The sequence below is a fragment of the Oryctolagus cuniculus genome, chromosome 6 (assembly GCF_051225735.1).
Source record: "Oryctolagus cuniculus isolate XC-2025 breed Fujian yellow rabbit chromosome 6, ASM5122573v1, whole genome shotgun sequence".
In the NCBI taxonomy this organism is placed as follows: Eukaryota; Metazoa; Chordata; class Mammalia; order Lagomorpha; family Leporidae; genus Oryctolagus; species Oryctolagus cuniculus.
In genome coordinates, this window is record NC_142872.1 from 81399074 (window position 1) to 81426168 (window position 27095).

At 39.9% G+C, this 27095-nt stretch overlaps 1 protein-coding gene and 1 pseudogene across 2 annotated transcripts in view; one reads left to right on the forward strand and one right to left on the reverse strand.

The window, feature by feature from the left end:
- Positions 1-14376: 14376 nt before the first annotated feature.
- Positions 14377-27095, reverse strand: part of LOC149126202 (uncharacterized) — a 56062-nt gene continuing 43343 nt past the window's right edge. Inside the window, exon 5 of the mRNA XM_089335249.1 lies at positions 14377-14552. Coding sequence (XP_089191375.1) covers positions 14502-14552 — 51 coding nt within the window. The 3' untranslated portion in view covers positions 14377-14501. The remainder of the gene's footprint in view (positions 14553-27095) is intronic.
- On the forward strand, positions 21290-21875 carry LOC100337881 (large ribosomal subunit protein eL21 pseudogene; annotated as a pseudogene). The gene has a single exon (XR_016234918.1). The product of XR_016234918.1 is annotated as a large ribosomal subunit protein eL21 pseudogene (transcript).

Here is a 27095-nt window from a genome sequence, read left to right on the forward strand (position 1 = left end):
TCTGGCTAACTCTGCCTGTCAAAAAAAAAAAAAAAAAGATAATATATCTAAGTGACTGCTTTGTCTACAAATTAGGGTTTCTGCTTACTGTAATTGCTTTTCTTAAAATATTCTAATTGCTTTTTTTCAGTAATTGTCTTTTTTATTACTCAGAAGGTAAGAGTTCTAGTAGCTTATAAATGCCTGTTATAAAATATTAGAAGAAAATTGTAGCATAATGTCTAAGTATAGAAACTGCTATGGAAAACAGAAGCTGATAAGGAAATGATTAGAAAAAGAAATGAAAATAATTTAAAAATTCTCTTGTTTCTTTTTTGAGATACTAATTGGGGTTATCATCCTAACAGTAACTTATGCTAAATGTTAAAACACTTGAAACCCATCCTCTTGATGTACTTCTGTCTTGCCTTTTTTTTTTTTTTTGCAAGCTTATCTGTTTTTTGAAGCTATTAATTTAACAATTTTTTTTAAATAATCATATCTCTGGCCTTGCATGGTTTGAGGGTTATAAATATGAAAAATACATTTTCTTCTTAAAAATGCAGTATATTCAGGGAAGAAGTCGAGATACACTCATTTGCTATTATTTGGTGATGAAAGCAGAAATAGAGATGGACATAGACTACTATGGGAACACCAAACCCAGTGTCCCAGGGCCGGGGTCAGGGACAGAGTCACACCCAGGAGCCTGGATCTCTGAATTGGTGAATGGAGCAGAGTCCACATCCAATACTCTTAAATGAAAATAGATATACGTGAAACAGAAGCTCCTCCTGAGTTGGCCGCTCATGTTGGGGCTTTCTGTCAGGGCAGCTGCTCTTTTCTAACCTTTACAGGAGTACTCAGCAAGGAAGAGTCTTAGCTCAGTTCTTGTGGTGAGGCCCAAAAACAGAGGGACAAAGAAACAACTATTCTTCTGAATTTTTCATGTTCTCTATAATGAGTGTGTATCATTATTGTAAGCAGAAAATCAATTAAATTTATATTTATGATGATTTTTAAAAAGGAAAACTACACCATAATCTTGAATTTTCCCCCTCATTAATCTAGAAACCTAATACAACTCCAAAGAAAGCCACAAGGTATTTTATAAAACATGACAAAATGATTATAAAGCTTATATGGAAGAATAAAAACAGAAGTATTTTTTTAAACTACCTAATGCACTCCCATCCTATTGTAAGTTAGTATAACTGCAAGAGTTTGTTACGAGCACAGGAACATATAATCAGTAACTACACACACACACACACACACACAAGTCCAGAAACAGGATGTGTACAGAATAAATGAATGAATTTCATATGGTCATTTGTAACCAATATAGAAAGGATGACCTCATCAATAGATGGTCTTAGGATAATTAGGTCACCTCTAGGGATGTATTCTTGCCCCCAGATAGCATCATATGGATTAACGACAGACTTGTGGAAAAGTACAATAATAGCAATAGTATATTAATACATTGAGATGAGCAATACTTTCTTTTATTCCACATGCAAGAGAGATCACAAAAAGATTATAATCAGCAAGAAAATACAGCTATGTGTATACCTATGTATACGTGCAATTCCCTTTCCCTTAAAGAAGAAACAAATATCCGAACAACTGACAAAAATATTGACCCTCACTGGATTGGACAAATATCCTAAAAATATATATGTTTATATTCAATGATGTTTATGACATGAAAAGTTAGAAATGAATGAAAAGCAAAAGAAAGCAAACTATGGTATATCCATACAATGTAACACCCTGGAACAACTAAATAAATATAATTTAAGGTAGCTTTGTTGTAACAAATCATGATACTAGTGGTTAAAACTTTATTTTGAATGTAAAGAACAACAGAGTAAGTTTCTTGGTAAACTGATAAACAAAAATAGAGTAATATAATACATTGGAATCCCAAGCAAATGATGGCTTAATGAGTAAAGAATATTGAAAGGAAAGAGAATTCAGGCATTACCTAAATATGCAGTTACTTGAAAACAGTCTGGTCTAATGCAATCAGTTGACCAATAAGTAAGAAACTGGCAACAATGCTAGGTGTGAATTGAATTTATTTTGACAGATTTCTGAAAAAGGACTCACTACTTAGGGAGATAATTGGAAGTTCCTCTGAAGCGTTTGTAACCACAGCTGGTTTAGGAGACATGTCTAGATCTGAAGAGATTTTAGGAAAAGGTTGTTTTTGAAGCAACCAAGTAAATACTAAGAAAGATAAGAAGAGAATAGGAAATGGCCTTGGAGAGGAAACTGGGGCTGCTGGAAAAGTGTTGCAAAGGAACCCCTGTGGCTATTCAGTAGCATTCAGTATTCACAAATATGACAGCACCCACTGTATGCAATAAGACGCCAGTTCAATGAGCAAGAGAAGCAAAAGCCCAACCTCAACTGACAGCTTTGTTTTTTTTTTAAATAAAGATTTATTTAGTTAGTTAGTTGAAAGAGTTAAAGAGAGAGAGAGAGAGAGAGAGAGAGAGATCTTCCATCCATTGTTTCACTCCCTGAATGAACACAACGGCACACTCCACATTTGGCTACAACTGGGGCTGGACCAGGCCAAAGCCAGGAGCCAAGAGCTTCTTCCAGTTCTCCCAGGCTGGTGTAGGAACACAAGTCCTTGGACCATCTTCCACTGCTTTTCCGGGCACATTAGCAGAGGTCTGGATCAGAAGTGGAGCAGCTGGGACTCGAACCACCACTCAGATGCCGGCATCACAAGCAGAAGCTTTACTCGCTATGCCACAACACCAATCCCAGCAGGTTTGATTTAATCAGTACTGGCTATAAGGTCCTCTGCTGTGGTTTGAATGTTTGCTCCCTCCCAAACTCACAGTGAAATTAATAGCCATCCTAACAATATGAAGAGGTGGGACCTTTGAGCCATGATTAGGCCTCAGGCTTTACCCTTGTGAATGGGTCACTGTGAATATAAGAGGATTGGGCTTCTTATAAAGGAGAAAAATCTGTGCCTTTCTCTCTCTCCATCTCCCCTTTCATCATACCATGTTATGATGACACAAGAGGCCCTTATCTGACGTGGCCCCACAATTCTGGACTTCCCAGCCTCCAAAGTGAGTCAGTAACCTTCTGCTTGTTATGAATTTGTGGCAGCATTCCATGATAGCAGCACAAAATAAACAAAGACTATTTTCCTACTCACTCCCAGGCCATTTTCTCTCGATATGGCCAAGTTGCTAAGTGCCTTGGTCTACCCTGACCCATTCACTTAATAAATGCCTTTGCTGCCTTTTTATCTCACAGACAAAATAACAGGCGTAAAATCTGGCCTGCCTCCTACCAATTAAAACCCATCTGCAGGTGCAGCCATCCTTACCACCATCTCTCAGGGACATCCGTCCTTCTTCCCCCAGGGCACAAACTTCCACCTGTGCGTTCCTCCTCTGCTTACTTTCTTTATGGTATAGGACTCCATCTGTTCTCCCTGTCTCACATCTCTTCTGAGGCATCTTCCTTCTGTCTGCCCTTGAGCTGAAATCTTCCTGACAAAAACAGAGCCCTAGATTTTCTGTCCTTCTTCCTCCTCTCTCTCTCCTAGATGCTTGCCGACCCCTTCTCTTTCTGTCTTCTCCCTTTCCCTTTGTTTTATTCTTCTTGAAGGAATAATTTGCAAATTTCATGTCATTCATTCAAAAGGCAGCAACTACAAATTCCTTCAGAGTAGGGATATATCATAGTTTAGGGTTTTTAAAATTATTGCTATTGAATGCATAAAAGAATGGTACCACACACAATCCATCAGGTTCTTGGAGTCCCATTTTTCTCATCTACAGATTCATGGTTATGGCGAAAGTAGAGATAATATATAGAAATCTCCCAGCACAATGACTATGGCTCAGTAGACATACCTCAATAATAGATTTTTCTGCAACTCTATTAGCTCTCCCAAATACAAGTGAGTCCCAATTTCATTAGACTTAATGTTCTTCCTCCTTCCTGATTTTTCTTGACTACATTTGACACTGTTGATAATTTCCTTTTTTATATATATTTTATTTTATTTAATGAACATAAATTTCCAAAGTACAGCTTATGGATTACAATAGCTTCCCCCCCATAACTTCCCTCCCACCCACAACACTCCCCTCTCCCACTCCCTCCCCCGTTCCATTCACATCAAGATTAATTTTCAATTATCTTTATATATAGAAGATCAATTTAGCATATATTAAGTAAAGATTTCAACAGTTTACACCCACACAGAAACACAAAGTGTAAAATACTATTTGAGTACTAGTTGTAGCATTAAACACCTAAGAGTAATTGTGTATTAATTACAGAGTTCAACCAATAGTTTTAAGTAGAACATAAAAAATACTAAAAGGGTTAAGTATTAAATTCTTTTTTTCTTTTTTTTTGTTTGTTATATAGTTATTTTTTATTTAATAAATGTGAATTTACAAAGTGCAACTTTTGTATTGTTGTGGCTTCCCCCCCATTTGAAACTGTTGATCATTTCCTTTTTAAAACTCACTTAAGTCTTCCCTGTTGGATCTTTGTTTTCTTCTCTCCTTTTTCTCTCTCTTAGCTGTACTTCCTCTCTCCACACTCTCACATATGGACATATGGTGATGCTTGGCCTCATGTCCTCTTCTTTTTTTTCTTTAAGATTTATTTCATTTATTTGAAAGACAGAGTTAGAGAGAGGGGGAGAGAGAGAGAGAGAGAGGTCTTCCATCTGCTGGTTCACTCCCCAAATGGCCACAACAGCCAGAGCTGAGTTAATCCAAAGCCAGAGCTTCTTCTGGGTCGCCCACATGGGTGCAGGGGCCCAAGCACTTGAGCCATCTTCTATTGCTTTCCCAGGCCATAGCAGAGATCTTGATCGGAAAGGAGCAGCTGGGACTCGAACCACAGCCCATATGGGATGCTGGTGCTGCAGGCCATGGCTTTAACCCATTGCGCCACAGCACAGCACCCCCCCCCCCCTTCTTTCTATAAGAGCTCTTTAAAGGCCTCTTCTAGGACATTAGGTGCATCTTATACATGGAAGGTACTGAAAACGCCTTCTGCTGTCAGACTCAGACATATATACCAATATCTTAAAAAAAGAGAGAAAGAGAGAGAGAGAGAGAGAGAGAGAGAGAGAGATCAACAATTCCCCAGATTTGAGAACTACTTTTTCACTCAATATGCCAATCAAAATGTGTTCTTATCTTCTTTTTGCTTTTAGGTCTAATTATGTCACTCCTGATCTTGGTCCATTCATTATTGCCTTTTGGAGAAACGTGTCAAGAACAGCTTGAGTTTGTTACTTTATTGACCTTTGCTTATGTCTTCTAGACTGTATAAACTTAATGCATACACCTTTGTCAAGGTTCTTGCAAAACTACTGTGAAAGTCAAGAACATCAAGAATTGTTTAGTGATTCTTTCCAGTGGGTAACATAGTAATGTGCTGAGCTTACCCCTTCTCTTTAACTGCAACTTCATGACCTCATACTCAATTGTTGGTGAACTGGATATATCCTTCCTCTTCAGACTCAACTCATAGAAACATTCCATGTTAACTGGCTTCACTGCTAGTCTATCTACTAGCTAATTGTTTCTATAAAGAGATTAAGATTTATACATGTAGATTATAAATGTTTTCAATATTCTTTGCAATTTAAACAACACCTAAATATGCACAGCAAGTCAATGTATTTAATCATGTGCAGATATTAAAATGAATTAAATATACAGAACTACTAATAGTGAATGTTTCTAAGTGGTTTAAATAATTCAGTTTTTAAATTTCTTCATGTTTAGAAGAATGTTTTCTGATAAGATACTTTAGTGCATTGGGGTTGCTAAAATAAAATTCTGCAGAGACTTTCAGCTCAGGAAAGGCCTGGGCTGTCACATTACTTCAAAGGAGGAAACATTGCTGATGCTTAAATTCATCTCTATTCTCTCTTCTTCCATCAGTCATGCTGTGGAGAAACAGATATAGTCTGTCTCTTACTACTTAACAAAGGAACATTCAACAACTCCCCACCTTTCATGCTGTTGCACCTACAAAGGAGAAGACGAACTGCGCGCTGGCATATGCCTCGGACAGGGTGGCCCACTCCAGCTTCCACCTTACCCTACATGAAAGTCTCCTGGATCAGTACAGTAAGCACCATAAGCTAGTCCTGGGAAAAGTCCATCCAGAGTGTGCACTGAGAGATCAAGGGAATGATGATCTTCACAGCATGGCTGTCAATGGCAGGAATATGGAATCAAGCTGCCACAAAAGTGTTAACTTTGACAATGACCAGGGTTGTCATGCCAAGTATCTTATTAGGGTGTCTACTCCCTGTTTCTGGAAAAGTCCTTGGGCCCTGCACCCGCATGGGAGACCAGGAGAAGCACCTGGCTCCTGGCTTCAGATCAGCACAGTGTGCCAGCCACAGAGCGCCAGCCGCACTGGCCATTGTGGGTGAACCAAAGGAAAAAGGAAGATCTTTCTCTCTCTCTCTCTCTCTCTCTCTCACTGTCCACTCTGCCTGTCAAAAGAAAGAAAGAAAGAAAGAAAGAAAGAAAGAAAGAAAGAAAGAAAGAAAGAAAGAAAGAAAGAAAAGAAAAGAAAAGAAAAGAAAAGAAAAGAAAAGAAAAGAAAAGAAAAGAAAAGAAAAGAAAAGAAAAGAAAAGAAAAGAAAAGAAAAGAAAAGAAAAAAGCTGCTTAATTCTAACACTTCTGGAGGCTGCAATGTCCATACCAAGGTGTCATCAACTGGTGAGGGCCTTTTGCTGTGTCATCCATGGCAGAAGGTGGAAGAATAACGACAAAGAGGGTGAGCAAGGAGTAAGAGAGGACTGAATTCACTTTCATTACAAACCTGCTCTCCCTATAACAGACCCATCCTCACAATAATGGCTTTAACCCAGAAATGAGAACAGAGCCCTCACAACTTAATCACCCCCAAAATGACCCACCTCTCAACATGGTTGCAATGGGGATTACGTTTCCAACATGTGAACCTTGGGGACACATTCACACCATAACAAATATGAGTACATATTCCATAAACAAACTCACCAGGGCTAGCAAGTGAAAGGAAATCTAGACAGAGTGGAATCATCCTCCAAGCTCAGGACTGTGTGGCCAGAGAAAGTGCATAGGGAAAAAAATTAGCCATGTTGGAAGCAACTTCACTCCTTCCCTCAAACTAAGTCATGAGAAGTTTTCTTGGCAGCTTTCCTGAGCTGTCCATTCTAATCCTTAAGTAACAAAAAAAGACAGTAGAAATTACCCTTCATTGTTTGAAGAGTTCTTCAAATTTCTCTGGGCAGAAAACTTTACTTATTTGGGGGCAGCCAAAGAGGGTTTGATGCTTTGCAACCTTACTTGATCTCAGGCTGAGAAGATGGGTTGACCAAGTGTTTCACTAAGATCTACTTCCTTATTGTGAATTCCATTCAAAGCATCAGTGAGTCAGGGTCTTTGGCATGCAAGTGTTTGCTAAGATGGGCTACTCTGCCCTTACACAATAATGTTGGAAGGACATGAGTAAAGAGTTGAAAATCCTTTCTGTCCTAACCATACTCCCAATATATGAGGATACGAGAAATATCACCAATCCACAGAATCTTCATTCTACAAGTTTGTCTGTCTAACAGCACAGACTCATGATAGTGTGGAATTTCCTGTCACATCATTCTCTCCCAGCTATACATTGTATGGCAAATAGACAACGATGTGTGTCCATGAATACAATTCCAATAAAGAATTGTCCTCTCTGGTTAATTCCATTTCTTCATCCTCCACTAATTCCTCAGGCTCTATTTCAGTCTGGCCACCATGCCGTGGGATGATCCTCACAGATTTATATGACAAAGTCCAATGGATAATTTTCTCCTCTGGTTTATTTGGCCTACCCTCAGCACGTAACTGCCACATACCCAGATGTATTCCTTGACTCTCCACTCTCCCTCACCTCTTTCCCCCATCCAATCAGCCACTAAATTGAGTTTACATTCTTAAAATCTCTGAATTCTGCTTGATTGTAACCCCATCATTTCCCTCCTGGGTTGTTACAACCCTTCCAGGTATCAAGTACTGTTGCGTCTTTTCTGGTTCTATTCCAATCCATTTCACACAGAAACTAGAATAATCTTTCTAAAATGTACATAATAACAATTTATTGCTATTTAATATCAGTGCTTTTAAAATAAACTTCAGGGGCCATCGCTGTGGCTCAGTAGGTTAATCCTCCACCTGCGATGCTGACATCCCATATGGGCACTAGTTTGAGTCCCAGCAGCTCCGCTTCTGATCCAGCTCTCTGCTATGGCCTGGGATAGCAGTAGAAGATGGTCCAAGTCCTTGGGCCCCTGTACCCACGTGGGAGACCTGGAAGAAACTCCTGGCTCCTGGCTTCAGATCGGCTCAGCTCCAGCCATTGTGGCCATTTGGGGAGTGAACCAGCGGATGGAAGACCTTTCTCTCTGTCTCTCCCTCTCACTGTCTGTAATCCTCTTTCTCAAATAAAAAAAAAACAATTTCAGTGATCTGGCATTATGGTGTGGTGAGTTAAGCCACCACCAGGAACATTGGCATCCTGTATGTTCATCTTGTATGAACATCAGTTTGAGTCTCAGCTGCTCTGCTTCCAATCAGACTCCCTGCTAATGTGCCTAGAAAGCAGCAGAAGATGGCCCAAGGACTTGAGCTCTTGTCACCCATGAGGTAAACCCAGGTGGAGTTCCAGGATCCTGGCTTCAGCTTGGCACAGCCCCGGCCATTGTAGTCATTTGGAGAGTGAATCTGCAGATGAAAAAAATTTATCTATCTATCTATCTATCCCTCTCTCTAATTCTCCTTTCAAAGAAATATATAAATCTTTAAAAATAAAATAAACTTCAGGAGGGAGTATTTGGCCTAACAGTTAAGATGCCTGCTTCCCACATCCGAATACTTGGGTTCATTTTCCAATGCCAGCTCCTTGCTCTAGCTTCATATCTATGAAAGCCCTAGGAGGCAGCCAACCATGTAGGAGATATGGACTGAATTTCTAGCTCCTGGCTGCAGCTCTGGCATAGTTCTAGCCATTGAGGGCATTTGGGGAGTGAACCAGGAAATGAAATATCTCTCCCTCTCTCTCTCTCTCTCCCTCTCTCTCTTTTTCTCCCTCCTCCCTCTCCAATTTTTAAAATACATAAATAAAATTATAAAAATAAAAAAATTCAAACTCCCATGGATTAGAAAGCTCTGCATAGTCCAAATGTGGGTGACCCAGGTTCATCTCTCATGACACTCTTTCCCAACTGCATATCTTAGCCACAAAAAGATTCTTCCCATTTAACAATAGCTCTCTTGCCTGGACCTTCTGCTCCTTTGTCTTTGATTCTCAACCTCCCTTTTACTGTTTGACTCACCTTCCAGAGGCTCCTGGAGCTCCCACTGCATCTGCCCCTCTCTGAACACTGCCCTTGTAATTGTCTGTTTTCTTATTCCATTCTGGGGGAATCCTAATGAGATTATGAAAACACAGAGAGACTGATCAGCATTTAGGTTTAGCCTAATAAGGAATAGCATTTACTCTTGCACGGTTCAACTTCTTCTCTTACCCTGAAGTTCAGAATATTTAGAACTGCTGAGTTCTTACAAATTCGTCCACCATGTATGAATATCTGTGTCTGTCAGTTGAGGTTGGTGTTAATAGTGGACTGCATGGCTTAAACAATAGACACTTGGAGGATCTGGAGGTTGGAAAAATCCAAGACTTAAGTGCAAGCAGAGTTAGTTCCTGGAGAAGCTCCCTTCTCCATGTGTCCTCCTGTGGCTTTTCCTCTGGACATGTGCATGGAGAGACACACAGAGAGAAAACGTGAGCCTCTGCTCTCTTCTTACACTATTGCTGGTCCAGTCATGGCTGTATGTAAATCTAGTCACCTTCCAAGATCCTCTGTCGTACAGCCTCATCACCACACAGAAGCTGGAGTGGGGCAGCAACCATGATGCACTCTGTAGAATTTGTAAGAGCCCACCAATCCCAAGTCTGAAATTTTGTTCTCTTCTAACCAAATCTAATTAGATAAAATTGTTCAGAATATTTCTTGGGATTAACACTTCCCTGGGAGCACTGTGCTGATCACCAGTTGCTGAAAATATAAAGTCCTTGCTAATTTCTCAGATAATGAACTCAATTGTTAAATGTCTTTTTTTTTTTTCAAGAAAAAAATTAGAGCAATTAGAAATAATGAAGTCTTTGCCAAGAACAGCAATTTATTTAAAAAAAAAAAAAACAGAAAGGAGGGACCAGTGCTGTGGCGTAGTGGGTAAAGCCACAGCCTGCAGTGCCAGCATCCCATATGGGCACCAGTTCGAGTCCCGGCTGCTCCACTTCCGATCCAGCTCTCTGCTATGGCCTGGGAAAGTAGGAGAAGATGGCCCAAGCCCTTGAGCCCCTGCACCCATGTGAGAGACCCGGAAAAAGCTCCTGGCTCCTGGCTTCGGATCAGCGCACCTCCGTCCGTTGCGGCCAACTGGGGATTAAACCAGCTGATGGAAGACCTCTCTCCCTCTCTCTCTCTCTCTCTCTCTGCCTCTCCTTCTCTCTCTGTGTAACTCTGACTTCTGACTTTCAAGAAAAATAAATAAATCTAAAAAAAAAGAAAAGTTAAGTGAAAGAATGTCCTGGAAATGTTGTAACAGGTACAGATGCTATATTTTAGGGGAGCAGATCCAACATGTTTCAAACAAGATCTGCATCCACATTCTATATTTTTTATCATACATCTTTCCATCATCATAGCATATGTTTTAGAATCTAACCAATGCAACGCTGCCATACTTGGCAAATACCAGCTCTAGTACTCTGTTTAGAAATTGACTCTCATCATAATTTTAAGCAGAACTAGATATTCAATGACCTTCTAAAAATATATTCCAATGTGCTTAAAGAAGATGAATATTGATGATCATCATTCTCCACGTGAATCAAAGTTGGAACAAGTACAGAGAGGTAGGAGAAGCAAAGCCAGGAGCTAGAAACTCCATGCCACACCGTCACTTGTGGAGACCTTTCTGTGTGTGGCTATTCAGAACAACGTCTTAGAAGTAACCCTTCCCTGAACTTTGTGAGAGGAGTTTCAGTGTATTAGTGCAACACCAGTAAGACTGGCTTTCCTTACTCCACCACTATGACCACACCTGATCTCAAACAAAATCCCCTGTGAGTTTCCCCTCTGTCTTAACAAACTGCTTCATCTTTTAAAAAATTTTTAATTTTATTTGAAAGATAGAGAGACCTTCCGTATCTCTCAAGTTGGGGTGGGGACCTAGACACTTGGGCCATCCTCTGCTGCTTTCCCAAGTGCATTAACAGGAAGCTGGACCAGAAGTGGAGCAGCCAGGATTTAAACTGGTGCCCACATGGCATGCTGGTGATGCAGGTCATGGCTTAACCTTCTGTGTAACAATGCTGGTGCCCCAACTGACATCAAGACCTTCAGCATCTAGCCTCTAAAACTGTGGGCAAATAAATTTCTGTTATTCAAGTCACCCATCAATGCTTTATTATAAAATCCTGAGTAAACTAATACAATATGTTTAATCAAACCCTCCCATAATACTAAATGCTTTCTCCTATTATTTTGTTGAACAGATTTCAATCAATTTCTTTAAAACCATGAATCCAATCAAAGAAGAAGAGAATGACTGCATATGCAAAGCACTGAGGTGAAGAACTGACAAGTCTAGAAAAGTGTAGGTGGCCCAGTAAGAGGCAATGTTGTGGTGAGATGAGTTAACGCAACCTAGAAGTCCTTATATATATGTGCAGCAATTTCTGAAGACCCCAGAAAGACAGCAGTATTCTGTTATGAAACATGATGTTGTTCCCCCTGCATTGATGTGAGTGTAGTTAATTACATACATGCATGTGTCTTTCAGTCACTATTCAGAAAGATTATGATCTGAGGCATTTTATTAGTAGAACTTACTAAATTGAGGCACAGTTGGTTAAGCCACTGCCTGTGACACCAGCATCAAAATGGGAGCACCAGTTCCACTACCAACTGCTCCACTTCTTACCCAGCTCCCTGCTAATGTGCCTAGGAGGGGAGCAAATCATGGCCCAAATGCTTGGGCTCCTGCCACCCACATTGGAGACCTGGATGGAGTTCTGGACTCCTGGATTTGATCTGGCCCAACCCTGGCTGTTGCAGCCATTTGGGGAATAAACAAATGGATTCTCTCTCTCTCTCTTTCAAATAAACAAATAAATAATTAAAAATAAATTATTAAATTGATTATATTTTTACTTTAGAACAAGGAAAACATGCACAGAACTTCAATATAAGTGCATTTAACATGACACACACTCTTATGAAGGCACATCTCTGCTTTATATTTGGACTAATAGCTGCATGTTCACTCAGTAATCAGAAGCCTAGGATGCCCTGATCATGAATGAGACACATGGAAAGAGCAGGTACCTAAATTAGGGATGTAGCTAATAGGTCATTTGACTTTTCAGCAGGCAATGAAAGCATGGAAAGAAATACCCTGATTTTAAAATGGTCAAAAGAGTTGAATAAGTATTTCTTGAAGTAAAACATGCAAGGACAGGCTTTTGAGATGCCTATATCCCATATTAGAGCACCTAGGTTCAAATCCAGCTCCACTCTTGATTTCAGCTTTCTGGGAGGCAGCAAGCCAATGACGCAAGTAGTTGGCTCCCTGCCACCCACAATGGAGACCTGAATGGAGTTCTTGGCTCCTGGCTCCAGCCCAGCTGCAGCTGTTGTGGGTATTTGGGTAGTGAACCAGCAGATTGGAGACCTCTCTGTGAGCATGTGCATGTGTGCATTTGTGTGTATCAGCTTTGCAAATAAATAAAAATAAAGCATAGAACTGGTCAACAGGTTTAAGAAAAAATGTTTGACACCACTAGTCATCACAAAATGCAAATCGAATTCACAATGAAAGGAGCAAGCACTTAGCAAAAGGTGAAAGATTTATACGGTCTGAAGAGAAACCAAAGTATAAGAAGGAGCAGGCATTTAGCTGTTAAATCACTGTTTGGGATCCTGAACCCCACATCAGAATAACTGGTTTGGATCCTGGCTCCTCCGTTTCCAATTCAGCTTCTTGCTAAGGTATACGCTGGGAGGCAGCAGATGATGGCTCAAGTGTTTGGGTCCATGCCATCCATGTGGGAGACCCAGTTGAGTTCTGAGTTCCTGACTTGAGCATAGCCCAGCTTTGGCTGTTGTGGGCATTTGAGGAGTCAGCCAAACATGGAACATCTCTCTCTTTGTGTCTCTGTCTCCCCCACCACCACCCTCAAATAAAAAAATGAAATAAGCAAAAATGAAAGTTTTAAAAGAAATGAGAAGTAAAACAATTCTAAAAAAAACTCAATGATAAATCATATCACACCTTTTGAATGATTATTCTCAAAAAGACAAAAGATAATAAATGTTGGCAAGGATGTGGAGAAAAGAGAACCCTTTTACAGTGCTAGTGGGAATGTAAATTAGTAAAGCCACTATAGGAAGCAGTATATTGGCTCTCAAATATTAAAAATAGAACTTACACATGATCAGGTAATCCCACTACTTGGTATCTATCCAAAGGAAAAGAAATCAGTATGTTGAAGAGATATCTGTACTCTGTTTACTGTAACGACCTTAGTGTCCATCCATGGATAAATAGATGAAGAAAATATGATACCTATCAACCAACCAACTGATCAATAGGTACAATGGGATGCTATTTAGCCTTTAAAAATTAAGAAGGCATTGTCGTTTATAAAACCGTAGGTGAATTGGTTGGACACTATGTTAAATGAACAAATCCAGGCACCAAAAGACAAACATTGCATGAGCTCATGTATACATGAAAACTGAAGCACGTGGAACTCATAGACACAAAGAGGAGAATGACGTTTGCTAGGGGCTGACAGGAAGAGGAACAAGGTAGACTCTGTTTAAGGGCACAAAGTCTCAGTTATGCAAGATGAGTTCTTTCTGAAGACCTAACCTACAGCATGATGACTATAATGCATAATATCAAACTGTATACTTCAAATTTGCTACAGTTAAAGGCCTTAATTCTGTCCTTAATGTGTTGCACTATGTGAATTAATGGTATAACTAGCACTCAAACAATACTTTATACTTTGTGTGTCTGTGTGATTGTGAACTGTTGAAACCTTTACTTAGTATATACTAAATTGATCTCCTATATATAAAGATAATTGAAAATGAATCTTGATGAAGAATGGGATGGGAGAGTGAGTGGGAGATGGGATGGTTGTGGGTGGGAGGGAGGTTATGGGGGGAAAAAACCGCTATAATCCAAAAGTTGTACTTTGGAAATTTATATTTATTAATAAAAGTTTAAAAAAATTATAGACCTTAAATGTTCTCACCATAAAAAATCACACTGTGTAGTAATGAATATGCTAATTAGCTTAATTGTGGTGATCATTTTACAATGTACACATATATCAAATCAGCACTTTATGCACTTAAATATACATGATTTTTAATTGTCACTTACACCGAAGTAAAGCTGGTAGGGAGGAAGAAAAAAATTCGTTCAAACACCTAAAAAAAGAAAAGAAGGAAACAAATGTTAGAAGCATTAGGAAAAATATAAAAAAATCTACAATTGGCCTACTCTCTCATAAAGCAATTGATTTTTATAAATTAAAATAAATATCAGATATTTGAATACTACAATATATTTAAACTCACAAACATTTATATTCTATATAGAGAGAGATTCCATATGTATATGAGATAGATGACTTCACCAGAAAGTTTTCTTTCTTTTTCTAAAAAAGTTTTATTTATTTATTTGAGATGCAGAGTTATAGAGAGGAGAGACAGAGAGAAAGGTCTTCCATTTACTGGTTCAGTCCCCAGACTGAGCTGATCCAAAGCCATTAACCAGGAGCTTCTTCTGGGTTCCCCCATGTAGGTGCAGGGGCCCAAGTATGTGTGCTGTCTTCCACTGTTTCCCCAGGCCATCAGCATAGAGCTGAATCAGAAGAGGAGCAGCCGAGATACACGAACTGGCACCAATATGGTATGCCTGCGCCATTGGTGGAGACGTAGCTTACTTATGCAACAGCACCAGCCCTGAATGTTTTCTTAAAATGAGAAAATCTTCCACTCCCTATGCTTTACTTTGCCAAATTTCCAATATGTATCTTACCGTCTACTCAACCATGTACTTTTTTCTATTTATTTTGCTTAATATCTATCTCACTGAATCTCATGTAAGCTTTATAAATGCAAGATTTTTTTGCTACTGAAAAATACCCAGTGTCTAGAAATTACCTCACTTATAGTACATAATCAATAAATGGTTTTCAAACCAATAAGCAATTTTCCATGAAACGAATTACTATAATTGTCTCAAAAAGAAGTGGAAAAGCTGACTAGATCAATAGAAGTAAAGACATTGAAAGGAAATTCAAAAATATGCTTCCAAAAGGAAAAAAAGTAACCAAATAACTTTGTATGTGCATCTCATTTTTTTTAAAGATTTATTTATTTATTTGAAAGTTAGTTACATAGAGAGAGGAGAGGCACAGAGAGAGAGGTCTTCCATCTGCTGGCTTACTCCTCAATCAGCCACAACGGCCGGAACTGCACCAATCCGAAGCCAGGAGCCAGGGGCTTCCTCCTGGTATCCCATGCGAGTGCAAGGGTCAAAGGACTTGGGCTATGTTCTACTGCTATCCCAGGCCATAGCAGAGAGCTGGATTAGAAGCAGAGCAGCCAGGTCTCAAATCGGCGCCCATATGGGATGCTGGCACTTCAGGCCAGAGCATTAACTGGCTGCGCCACAGCACCAGCCCCTATATGTGAATCTCTTTGCATCATTCAAAAATGGTGAATATATATATATATATATATATATTTCTATATGGTTCCATAACATATAAAGAAAATGAAAATCTATAGGAAAATAATACATTCGTGCCCACCCAGGGACGCCAAAAAAAGGAAAATAATACAATCCTGACTTTAAAACTGCAGACATGGACACAAACCACTAGATGCAAAAGTTCTGTAAAATGTGTTTAATACAGATTTGTGCTTTTCTTAATTTTAAAATAAGACTCATTCAAAAATGCAAAGATTTTCCAACAACACACAACAGACTAAACAAGAAAAAGCATATTATCTTTCCACTACATGCTAAAAATGAAATCAGAAAACTTAATGTTCATAAAACAATTCTACAGATGCAGTTTGTTTGCTTTGTTCCTTTCCTGATGCGTTTCTAGGAAATGCAAGTTGAACTCATGCCCAGGCCATTTGTAACGGCACATGGCCTAGTGTTGTGATGAAACTGGGGCTTCCTCTTGGACTTTGTTATCACAAATTGCATTGTTGATGTCCATGCAGCATCCCAGCCCTATTTCTGGGGCCACATAGAAATGCTGTGTGCTGCCTGAAATCCTCTTAAACTGGTTTGAGTGTGTATAACTAAGAATCCTGACTAGTAGATGATATTCACCAGGAAGAGATAGCAAATACACCAAGCATGAAACATTGGAACCATTACTAAACATATAAAGGACAACTCTCTTTTCCTCCTGACAATCAAGACTATTTTAGGGATTCCATACAGTGCAACAGTAAAGAAAAAGAAATTAGAGAGGCCAGCACTGTGGCACAGCAGGTTAAAACCATGGCCTGCAGTGCCGGCATCCCATGTGGACGCCGGTTTGAGTCCTGGCTGTTCAGCTTCTGATCCAGCTCTCTGCTGTGGCCTAGGAAAGCAGTGGAAAATGGTCCAAGCCCTTGGGTCCCTCCACCCACGTGGGAGACCCAGAGGAAGCTCCGGGCTCCTGGCTTCAGATCAGCTCAGCTCTGGCCATTGCAGCCATCTGAGGAATGAACCAGCGGATGGAGGATCTCCCTCTCTCTCTAACTCTGACTTTCAAATAAATAAAATAAATCTTTAAAAAAAAGAAATTTGTTGCTATAACTAGTACTCAAACAGTATTTTACACTTTGTGTTTCTGTGTGGTTGCAAACTGTTAAAAGCTTTACTTAATATATGCTAAATTGATCTTCTGTATATAAAGATAATTGAAAATGAATCTTGGTATGAGTGAAAGGGGAGAGGGAGCGGGAGAGGGGAGGGTTGCGGGTGGGAGGGAAGTTATGGGGGGGAAGCCATTGTAATCCATAAGCTGTACTTTGGAAATTTATATTCATCAAATAAAAGTTAAAAAAAGAAATTAGAGGCATAAACGTCATAAACCATAAACACATATGAGACTGTCATTATTGATATATGACAAATTTCACATACACAACATAAGAAAACCAACTTAAAAGCTATTAGAATTAATAAGAGTCTTGCAGGGTGATATGTATGAAATAAGCACAGAGCTCCTATGTGGCAAGGAAAATACTTTAAAACATGACAGCAATGCAGAAATTTAAAGCTTTTCATTTAAATAACAGCAAAATAATTGTTTCCCAAATAAGTAGGAGTAAATAAGGAAGAATAAAGCTGTTCCAAAAGAACATTTTCCAATAAGACTTGAAAATGGTGCCTAATGTGAAGACTTAATTTTGTAAAATCTTCAACTCTCTCCAACCTGATCTCTTCATTTGATGCAATCACAGGAAAAGGATAAACCTACTTTAAAGACAGTTTTATCATTTTATTTTTCTAATTTTATTTGAGTGACAGGGAAATAACAACACAGGTAGAAAAATAGACAGACAAAGGGAAAACTCCTATCCACTTATTCCTTTCCCAAATGCTTACAATGTCTAGCACTAAGCCAAGGACATTGCTGGAAGCCAGGTACAGGTCTCCCATGTGGGTGGTAGGAACCCAACTACTTGAACCATTACTTACTGCCTCCTAGAATTTTCCTGCATTATCAAGAAACTGGGTTCAGGAATTGAAGTCTAGTATCAAACCCACATAACTGTGACAGAGAATATGAGTTTCTTAAGCGGCATGTAAACCACTAGGCTAAATTCTTCCCACCCCCAACCCTGGGTAGGTTTTTTAAATGACCACAAATTCTTTGATAATCCCATCAAGAGGAAGGAGTCCATGTTATCCTTAAATGATAGTGCACACCTTCTTGGCTAAGTCAGAAAAAGAACTGTTCCTGAGCTAATTTTCTTTTTTTAAGATTTATTTATTTGAAAGGCAGAATGAGAAAGAGAGAGAGAGAGATCTTCCACCTGCTAATTCACTCCCCAAATGCCCACAGCAGCCAGTCCTGGGCCAGGTCAAAACCAGGAGCCAAGAAATCCATCTACATCTCTCACGTGGGGGGCAGGGGCCCACTTACTTGAGCCTTACTTGCTGCCTCCCAAGTGTATGAGCGGGAAACTGGATTGGAAGCAGAGCTAATTTTGTGGGGATGTTCACTTTTAAAAAGGACATATGCCATTTCAGCTGTTTAGCTACTATGCAGAGGGCAAATGTTTGGTCCTATAGCTGTCAGCCTCAGGTAAGCTGCCAGTCTATAATAGCCAACATCAACTGCCAGCCATCCACATCCACCCACTCAGACCTTCACATGACCCCAACCCCATAGGCACAAGAAAATCCAAGTGAGCACTGCTGGTGATGCCCTTATACAATTCTTGATCCCAAAAGCACCAGCAAACCAAAATAGCTGATGGTTATTTTATGCTGCTAGGTTTTATAGGGTATTTTTCATTAATAATAGAAACTGACAGTCTGATTATAAATTCATGTGGAAAAAGAGGAGTATAAGAATAGCAGTGAAATTTTTAGAAACAAAACTAAAAAATAAAATGTAAATTACTCTCAAAAGATAGCCAAATATAATTCAATGTGCTGTTAGAGTAATAGACAAATAAATTGCCAGCAAAATGGAGATCAGAAATATTTATGAGTATGTAGAAACTTAGGAAAAGCTAAACTTGGATTTCATATTAAAGAAGTGAGGATTTGATAAATAATTTGGCAATAATGGTTCCACTTAGAAAAAAAATAATGCATTTGCATCCTTACCATACATCTTACCCTAAAATCATTTCCAGATAGATTGAAGATTATTATTGATTAATTTTATGCTAAGAGTATGCTTAATGGCTGGTGTTGTGGTGTGATGGGTTAAGCTGCACTTGGGATGCCTGCATTTAACACGGGAGTGCTTGTTCGAATTCCAGCTACTCTGCTTCCAATTCAGCATCCTGCTAATGCTCCTTGGAAGACAGCAGATAATGGGCCCTGACACCCATGTGGGAGACCCAGACAGAATTTTGAACCCTTAACTTCATTCTGGTCCACTCCTGGCTATTGTGGGCATTTGGGGAGTGAACCAGGAGATGGAAGATTCTCTCTCTCCCTCTCCCTCTCCCTGTCTTTGTGTGTGTGTGTGTGTGTGTGTGTGTGTGTTTCTCTATTACTCTTTCAAATAAATAGTCTTGTTTCTTAAAAAATAAGATTATTTGTTTGGAAAGTGTATGCTTAGTTTTACAAGAAACTGCCTTCCAAAGTAGTTGTACCATTTTGCATTCACACCAGTAATGAATGAAGGTTTCTGTTGCTCCATGTGCTTTACAAGCATGTGATGTCATCAGTGTTCTGGATTTAGGCCGTTCTAAAGGCACATAACAGTATCTCACTGTTTAATTTGCTTTTCCTTAATGACATATAATGTGTAGCATCTTTTTGTGTCATTATTGGCCATCTTAAATGTTCTTTGGTGAGATGTCTGCTAAAGCCTTTGGCCCATTTTATAATGAGTTATTTGTTTTCTTGTTGAGTTTTAAGAATTCCTTTTATATTTTGGATGTCTTTTATCAGATATCTATTTTGCAAATATATCTACTGTTCTGTGGCTTATCCTCTTGTTCTATTAGCAATGCCTTTTGTAGAGCATTTTTAATCTGAATGAAGTCCAGCTTATCAATTCTTTCTTTCATGAATCATGACTTTGATGTGATACTTAAGAAGTCACGACCAAATCCAAGGTCGTCTAGATTTTCTCTTATGTTATCCTTTAGGAGTTTATAGCTTTGTATTTTCCACTTAGATATGAGATGTATTTTCATTCATTTTTGTGATGGGTATAAGGTCTACATCTAGATTCTTTTTATTGCATGTGAATATCCACTTGCTTCAGTGCCATTTATTGAAAAGACTGTTTTTGATCCTTTGTAGTGCTATGCTCCTTTGTCAAAAGGAGTTGACTATATACATTTGGGTCTATTTATAATTTCTCCAGTCTATTCTTTGGATCGTTTTGTGCAATATTTCTCCATTACCACACTGTTCTGATAACTGTAAATTCATAGTCTTTCTTTAAGTCAGATAGTATCAGTCATCCAACTTTGTTCAATGTTGTTTTGGCCATATTGAGTCTTTAATAAGAACATTAGAATCATACAAACATTAAATATTATATAAACATTAAAACCAGTAATGAAATTATACAAAAATGTTTAAAGATAGAAAAAGACTGAAGAAAACACTGGAACAAATAACAAGAATAACAGATATAAAATAGCACATATATGGTAATAATGATTCAACTACATCAATAGTCATTTTGACTATCAGTTGTCTAAATTCACCAATTAAAGAATATTGTCAGAATGGATCAAAAAACAAGACCTAATTATACGTTGTCTTCAAGAAGCCCATTTTAAATATAATAACACATATAGATTAAAAGATCTTCAGAGCAAGGAAAGTGATTCAGGTTAAAAGGGAGCATTACATAATGATAAAGGAGTCACTTCTCCAGGAAGATACAATAATCTCTAATAACAGTGCATAAAAGTCTATGATGCAGGGGCTGGCACTGTGGCACAGTGGGTTAAAGCCCTTGCCTGAAGCACCAACATCCCTTATGGGCACCAGTTCTAGTCCCGGCTGCTCCACTTCCAATCCAGCTCTCTGCTATGGCCTGGGAAAACAGTAGAAGATGGCCCAAGCACCATTTTAATTTGATGAAGAGTTGAATGTTTTATTTTCTTTCAATTTCAGATATGGATATGATGAAGATCAACCAGACAGTTCTGCAGGAATTCATTCTTGTTGGCTTTTCAAATCAATAAAATAAATCTTAAAAAAAAAATACGTAATGTACTAAGGAGCACTGCTTCTAAAACAAGAGATTCCTTCATGCTATTATCAATGGGGATAGTCCTTGGGCCTCTGCACCCACGTGGGAGACCCAGAAGAGGCTTCTGGCTCCTGGCTCTGGATCAGCACAGCTCCTGCCGTTGCAGCCATCTGGGGAGTGAACCCATGGATGGAAGACCTCTCTCTCTGTCTCTACCTCTCTCTGTAACTTTGTCTTTCAAATAAATAAAATAAATCTTAAAAAGGTATATGATCCTTTCGGCCGGAGCCGCCATCTTCCAGTAATTCGCCAAGATGACGAACACAAAGGGAAAGAGGCGAGGTACCCTGTACATGTTCTCCAGGCCTATCAGAAAACATGGAGTTGTTCCTTTGGCCACATACATGCGCATTTACAAGAAAGGTGACATTGTGGACATCAAGGGAATGGGTACTGTTCAAAAAGGAATGCCCCATAAATGTTACCATGGAAAAACTGGAAGAGTCTACAATGTTACCCAGCATGCTGTTGGCATTGTTGTAAACAAACAAGCGAAGGGCAAGATTCTTGCCAAGAGAATAAATGTGCGTATTGAACACATTAAGCACTCTAAGAGCCGAGATAGCTTCTTGAAACGTGTGAAGGAAAATGATCAGAAAAAGAAGGAAGCCAAAGAGAAGGGTACCTGGGTTCAACTAAAGCATCAGCCTGCTCCACCCAGGGAAGCCCGCTTTGTCAGAACCAATGGAAAGGAGCCTGAGTTGCTGGAACCCATTCCTTATGAATTCATGGCATGATAAATGTAAGATAAATAAATAAGACCTAATTGAAATGGAAGGGGAGAGGGAGTGGGAGAGGGGAGTGTTGTGGGTGGGAGGGAAGATATGGCGGGGGGGGAGCTATTGTAATCCATAAGTTGTACTTTGGAAATTTATGTTCATTAAATAAAATAAAATATAAAAAAGACCTAATTGAAAAAAAAGGTATATGATACAAAAACAGATAGAGCTGTAAGAAGAAATTGAATAGACTTTATTCGATTTAGCAGGCATTTTTTTCTTCCTCCACATGGAAGGCTAGAACCAGCTGGAGTTGGGTATTTCTCTTCTGCCAGGTCTGCTAAGCTCTGATAAAATTCCTATAGGTTAGGCTCGAATTAAATGGTTTCTCCCAATGGCAGACCCTGTGGAGAAGAGAAGAGCTCTCAGACATCTTTTTAAAACATTCCTAGGGGGCCAGCGCTGTGGCGTAACAGGTTAAGCTGCCGCCTGCAGTGCCGGCAGCCCATATGGGCACCTGTTTGAGACCCAGCTGCTCTGCTTCTGATCCAGCTCTCTGCTGTGGCCTGGGAGAGCACTAGAAGATGGTCCAAGTCATTGGGCCTCTGCACCTGTGTGGGAGACCCGGAAGAAGCTCATGGCTCCTGGCTTCAGATCAGTACATCTCCAGCCGTTGCAGCCAATTGGGGAGTGAACCAGCAGATGGAAGACCTCTCTCTCTCTCTCTCTCTCTCTCTCTCTCTCTGACTCTCCTTCTCTCTGTGTGTAACTCTGACTTTCAAGTAGATAAATAAATCTTTTTTTAAAAAATTCCTTGTTTGTTGCCCAAGCTGGAAGCACAGGAGGCTTTTTCTCCTAGTTAGTATGAAAGCCTGGTCAAGTTCCTGGAGACAAAACTCACAAAACTGTTGGGCTCCCCAAAACTGGGTTCCCCTGGAGTTTGTTTGTTTGTTTTTTTTTAATCTCTCAGGTTAGTGCATGCTGAGCCTTCAGCAGCTACAGTTCACTTCTCCCTATCCTGTAGGGGTCCCTGCTTGGGTCAGTTATGATCCTATCTCTCCAATTTTGGTGCAGGCAGTTTGAAAGGGTTTTGATTTTAGTTTGTTCTGTTTCCTATTTGTTGTAAGGACAAAGTGGGACCTTTGAAAGCTTCTAATAATCCCTGGACTCAAAATTGGAAGGTTCCATGTTTGATTTATTTGCATCTCTAGACTATTTGTGCTGCTATAATAAAATATTTGAAAATATTTGAGACAAGGTCCTGTATAGGGAACAGAAATATATTTCTTACACTTCTAGAAGCTGTGAAGTTGAAGATCAAAGTGCTAGAACCTGCTGAGGACCGCTGTCTGCCTGCAAGATGTTGCCTTGAATGCTATATCTGCTGCAGGGGGAAAACACTGTTCTCACACTGCCGAAGGGCAGAGGAGAGGGAGCCCCTCATTCACAAGCTCTTTACATAAAGGCAATAGTCCATTCATGAATCAATGTATTCCCCCATGAACTGAACACCTCCCAAAAGGCCTTGCTTCCCAATGCTGTGCAATGGGCAAGGGGCAGGGGTCAAGCCTCCAGCATATGAATTCTGGGAGACATATTCAGACCAAAGCAGTATAAAAATGTGCTTTCTGCCAAATCTTCAAATAAATTTATCACATTAGAATAAAGTACTACAATAGATAGTGACTTCATATATTCTTGTCAGTGCTGTGCTATTACCAGCTTCTACCAGAAGCTTAATGAATGTCTAGTAATGTAGTAAGCCTATTATGAAGCCATTGATAACATGAAATTGACCCTGGTTGCAGCATTGATGCTGTAAGAATTAGCAAGTGCTACAATCTAGGCATGCTTTCTCCAGAGCCTAGTGTAAGACATTTTTCCATGCACCAGTGCCCTAGAATACCTCACATATTCACAGATGTGAGAACCACAAGTAGCAGATAGAGAATTGTCTGTCAGAATTCCCTCCACTTCTCTCTACTTCCAAAAATCTCTGTGGTTGTTCACTCACCCATTCTCGAAATTCTATCTTAATCTTTAATCTTTGCTCCCCTTTTTTGTTCCTTTCTTTCTACACTTAAGTAGATATCAGTCTCCCCCGTTTAAAAGAAAATTCTTCTTTCACATGACTACTCCCTCAAAAAAGGAATAAGAAAACAACTATATTCTCCTAGACTATTAAAACAAAGCAAACAAACATACTTGGGCCAGCATTGTGATACAGCAGGTTAGGCTGCTTCTTCGGATGCCCACATCCCACACTGCAGTGCCTGGAATCAAGTCCCGTCTCCACCCACTCATGATCCAGCTCCCTGCTAATGTGTGCCCTGGGAGGAAGCAGATGATTGCTTACGTGCTTGAATCTTTGCCACTGGAGTGGCAGACCTAGATGGAGTTCCTGACTCTTAGCTTCAGCTGTTGTGGGCATTTGGGGAGTGAACAACCAGATGGAAAATTCTCTCTTTCTTCCTCTCTCTCTCTGACTTCCAAGATTAAAAAAAAATCAATAATAAACTAAAAATTACAAAGGGATGGGCATTTGGCATAGCAACTAAGATACCGCTTGGGATGCCCATGTCTCATGCTGAATCACTTGGGTTCAAGTTCTGCTCCTAATTTCAGATTCCTGCTAATGCACACCCTAAGAAAGGGCAGGTTACTGCTTAAGTAGTTGGATCCCTGCTGAGACACAATAGAAACAGGACTCACAAAGTCAAGCTTCCCAATCAGGCATACTAGATATGTATCCATCTCCCACATCAACATTTATCCATCTCTGACCACAGGTTGTCCCACTCAGATCCAGACAAATAAGAAGGAAGTTGTGTCCACACTCTAACAGAAATACACCTTCTATAGACCTCTCACCCATGCACAGAATAGCCCAGTACAACTGACTTTTGACCTTCCTGGAGAGAAAATGGTGAGCAACTGCCATTTTGAGCATATCAGATTCAAAAGAAATAACCACACCTGTGCAGTACACGAAGCTGAGTGCAAACCTAAGTGCTTTGTGCAGAGGGGGAGGAGCTAGGAAGTGTGGCCACCCCTCCCCAACCCAACAAAAGTTCCTGTCAACTCCCACTGGAGAGTCAGTTGGTGGAAACTCTTCTTATCCTGCTGTCTTGTTTGTACTCAAGAGTAGGTCTCCAGCAAATATGTCTGCACTGAATGTTGGCCCCTTGTTAATTTCTGTTTCCAAGTAAGTCAAAGACCCTGGAGTCAGTGTCATATTCCTGGTGACCATGAAGGGACTTACAAAAGGAGAAACATCTCTCCTTTGGGAAAGTCTAGGTTCAGCAGGACTGAGGGACAGAATACCCTTGTGATGGGTCAGTGGCCACCTCAACCTCTGCTTTAACATTTCCATGATTCGTGAGTGCTCCTCTGCCCTCCCTGGATCCCCATTCTTTTGCACCAGATGTTCAGCTTTGTCTTTTCTCTCTACTTGCTTTTATCTTTTACCTTTCTAATCCCTCTGGTTCAGTTCTTTGGTTCCACTTTTGCTTTCTTGTTTGAGCTGTCTTACTAGCCATCTGTGAGAGACAGGTTGCAACAACGGGATTTCTAAATGGAACAGGTTGCACATCTTCACCAACTTTGGTTATTGGTTTGACCCATCTTAATAGACACCTATATGTGGGCCGGCGCTGTAGCGCAGCAGGTTAACGCCCTGGCCTGAAGTGCCAGCATCCCATATGGGCACCAGTTCTAGTCCTGGCTGCTCCTCTTCTGATCTAGCTCTCTGTTGTGGCCTGGGATAGTAGTGGAAGGTGGCCCAAATCCTTGGGTCCCTGCATCCACGTGGGAGGCCCGGAAGATGCTCCTGGCTCCTGGCTTCGGATCAGCACAGCTCCGGCAGTTGCGGCCATCTGGTGTGTGAACCAGTGGATGGAAGACCTCTCTCTCTGTCTCTACCTCTCTTTGTAACTCTGCCTTTCAAGTAAATAAAATAAATCTTCAAAAAAAAATAGACACCCAGATAGGAACAGATTGAAATTGCTAATTTGTGGAACCGCAGTTTTTGGCTTCCATTTTGGTTTAATTGTTTCTGAAAACATCTCTTTGTCCTTATCTCTTTAGTCTGCAGATCTTGTCAATCTTTTTTTTCTCTACCACTTGTGTCTGCAGGTAGTTCAGAATCAGCAATGCTCATATTCCTATACAGATACCCAGTCATAGAGATTACGCCTGGCCCCTGAACTTTTAAGAGTAGACCACAAACTTTATTGAAAGGCTCATACTGGGAAATGTGATGAGTATCCCCAGGGACTCTCACCTTGGGTGCAATTTAAATTATTTTAAGTAATTGGAAGCAGCTTAAGTTAGATGACTTAAAAAAGAAAAAGTTAATTTTTTTCATAGTAGAACCATCCTCAACCAACTAAAAGAGACATGGCCCATGAATGGGTCACAAAATTATAACACCATCCTCCAACTAGATTTGTTTTGTGAACATAAAAGGAAATGGGAAAAGATCATCTATATTCAGGGCTTCACGAAGCTCAGTCAGGATCCCATGTATCATTATTCCTATTGTGTCTGGATGGCTACCTTTCCTCAGCCACTTGGCATGTAGACCTAACCCTGACCTTCTTACTGAACCTAGCTTTAGAATCTGATCTTCTAGCCCCAATAGGCTTCTACCCCCTCATTTTCAGCACCTTCTGCAATAGGCCTCCCCACAGGTGCAAAACTGACTATTTCCTTTATCTCTTCCCTCTTTCTTCCCAGGTAGCTTTCCTTAAAGAGAAGTTGCAAATGGGGAAGGCAGAGTACACAGAGTACATGTTCCCTTCTCAGTAGCTGAGTTAGCACTAAGTAAGCAAAAATTTGGTTGCTTTTCTGGGGACCTGGGAAATTTCAGCAATGAATTTATCAAGCTGTTTGACCTAGTCATTTACCTGGTGTGACAGCATTGTTATTTTAACTATTTGTTGCACTCCTGTTGAGAAGGACTGTACCTTTAGAAAGGCCTGAGAGCATGCTCTTTTGTTGTCACTCTCTCCCAACATTGAATATACCAGGTGGGTTTAGAAGCAATTCCAGACAAAGAGCCCCATTGAGATTATGAGGACCAACCTGATATAACTAAGATTATACACTTCGTTATCTGTGTAACAGAGGGAATGAAAAAAATATGTGATAAAGTCATTTGTTATGACAAAGTGAAGATTAGTCAAAGAAAGGAAGAGAACCCAGCTGTCTTTCTGGGCCAACTTTCTTAGGCCTTTAGGAAATATACTAATATAGATCCTGAACCTGCCAAG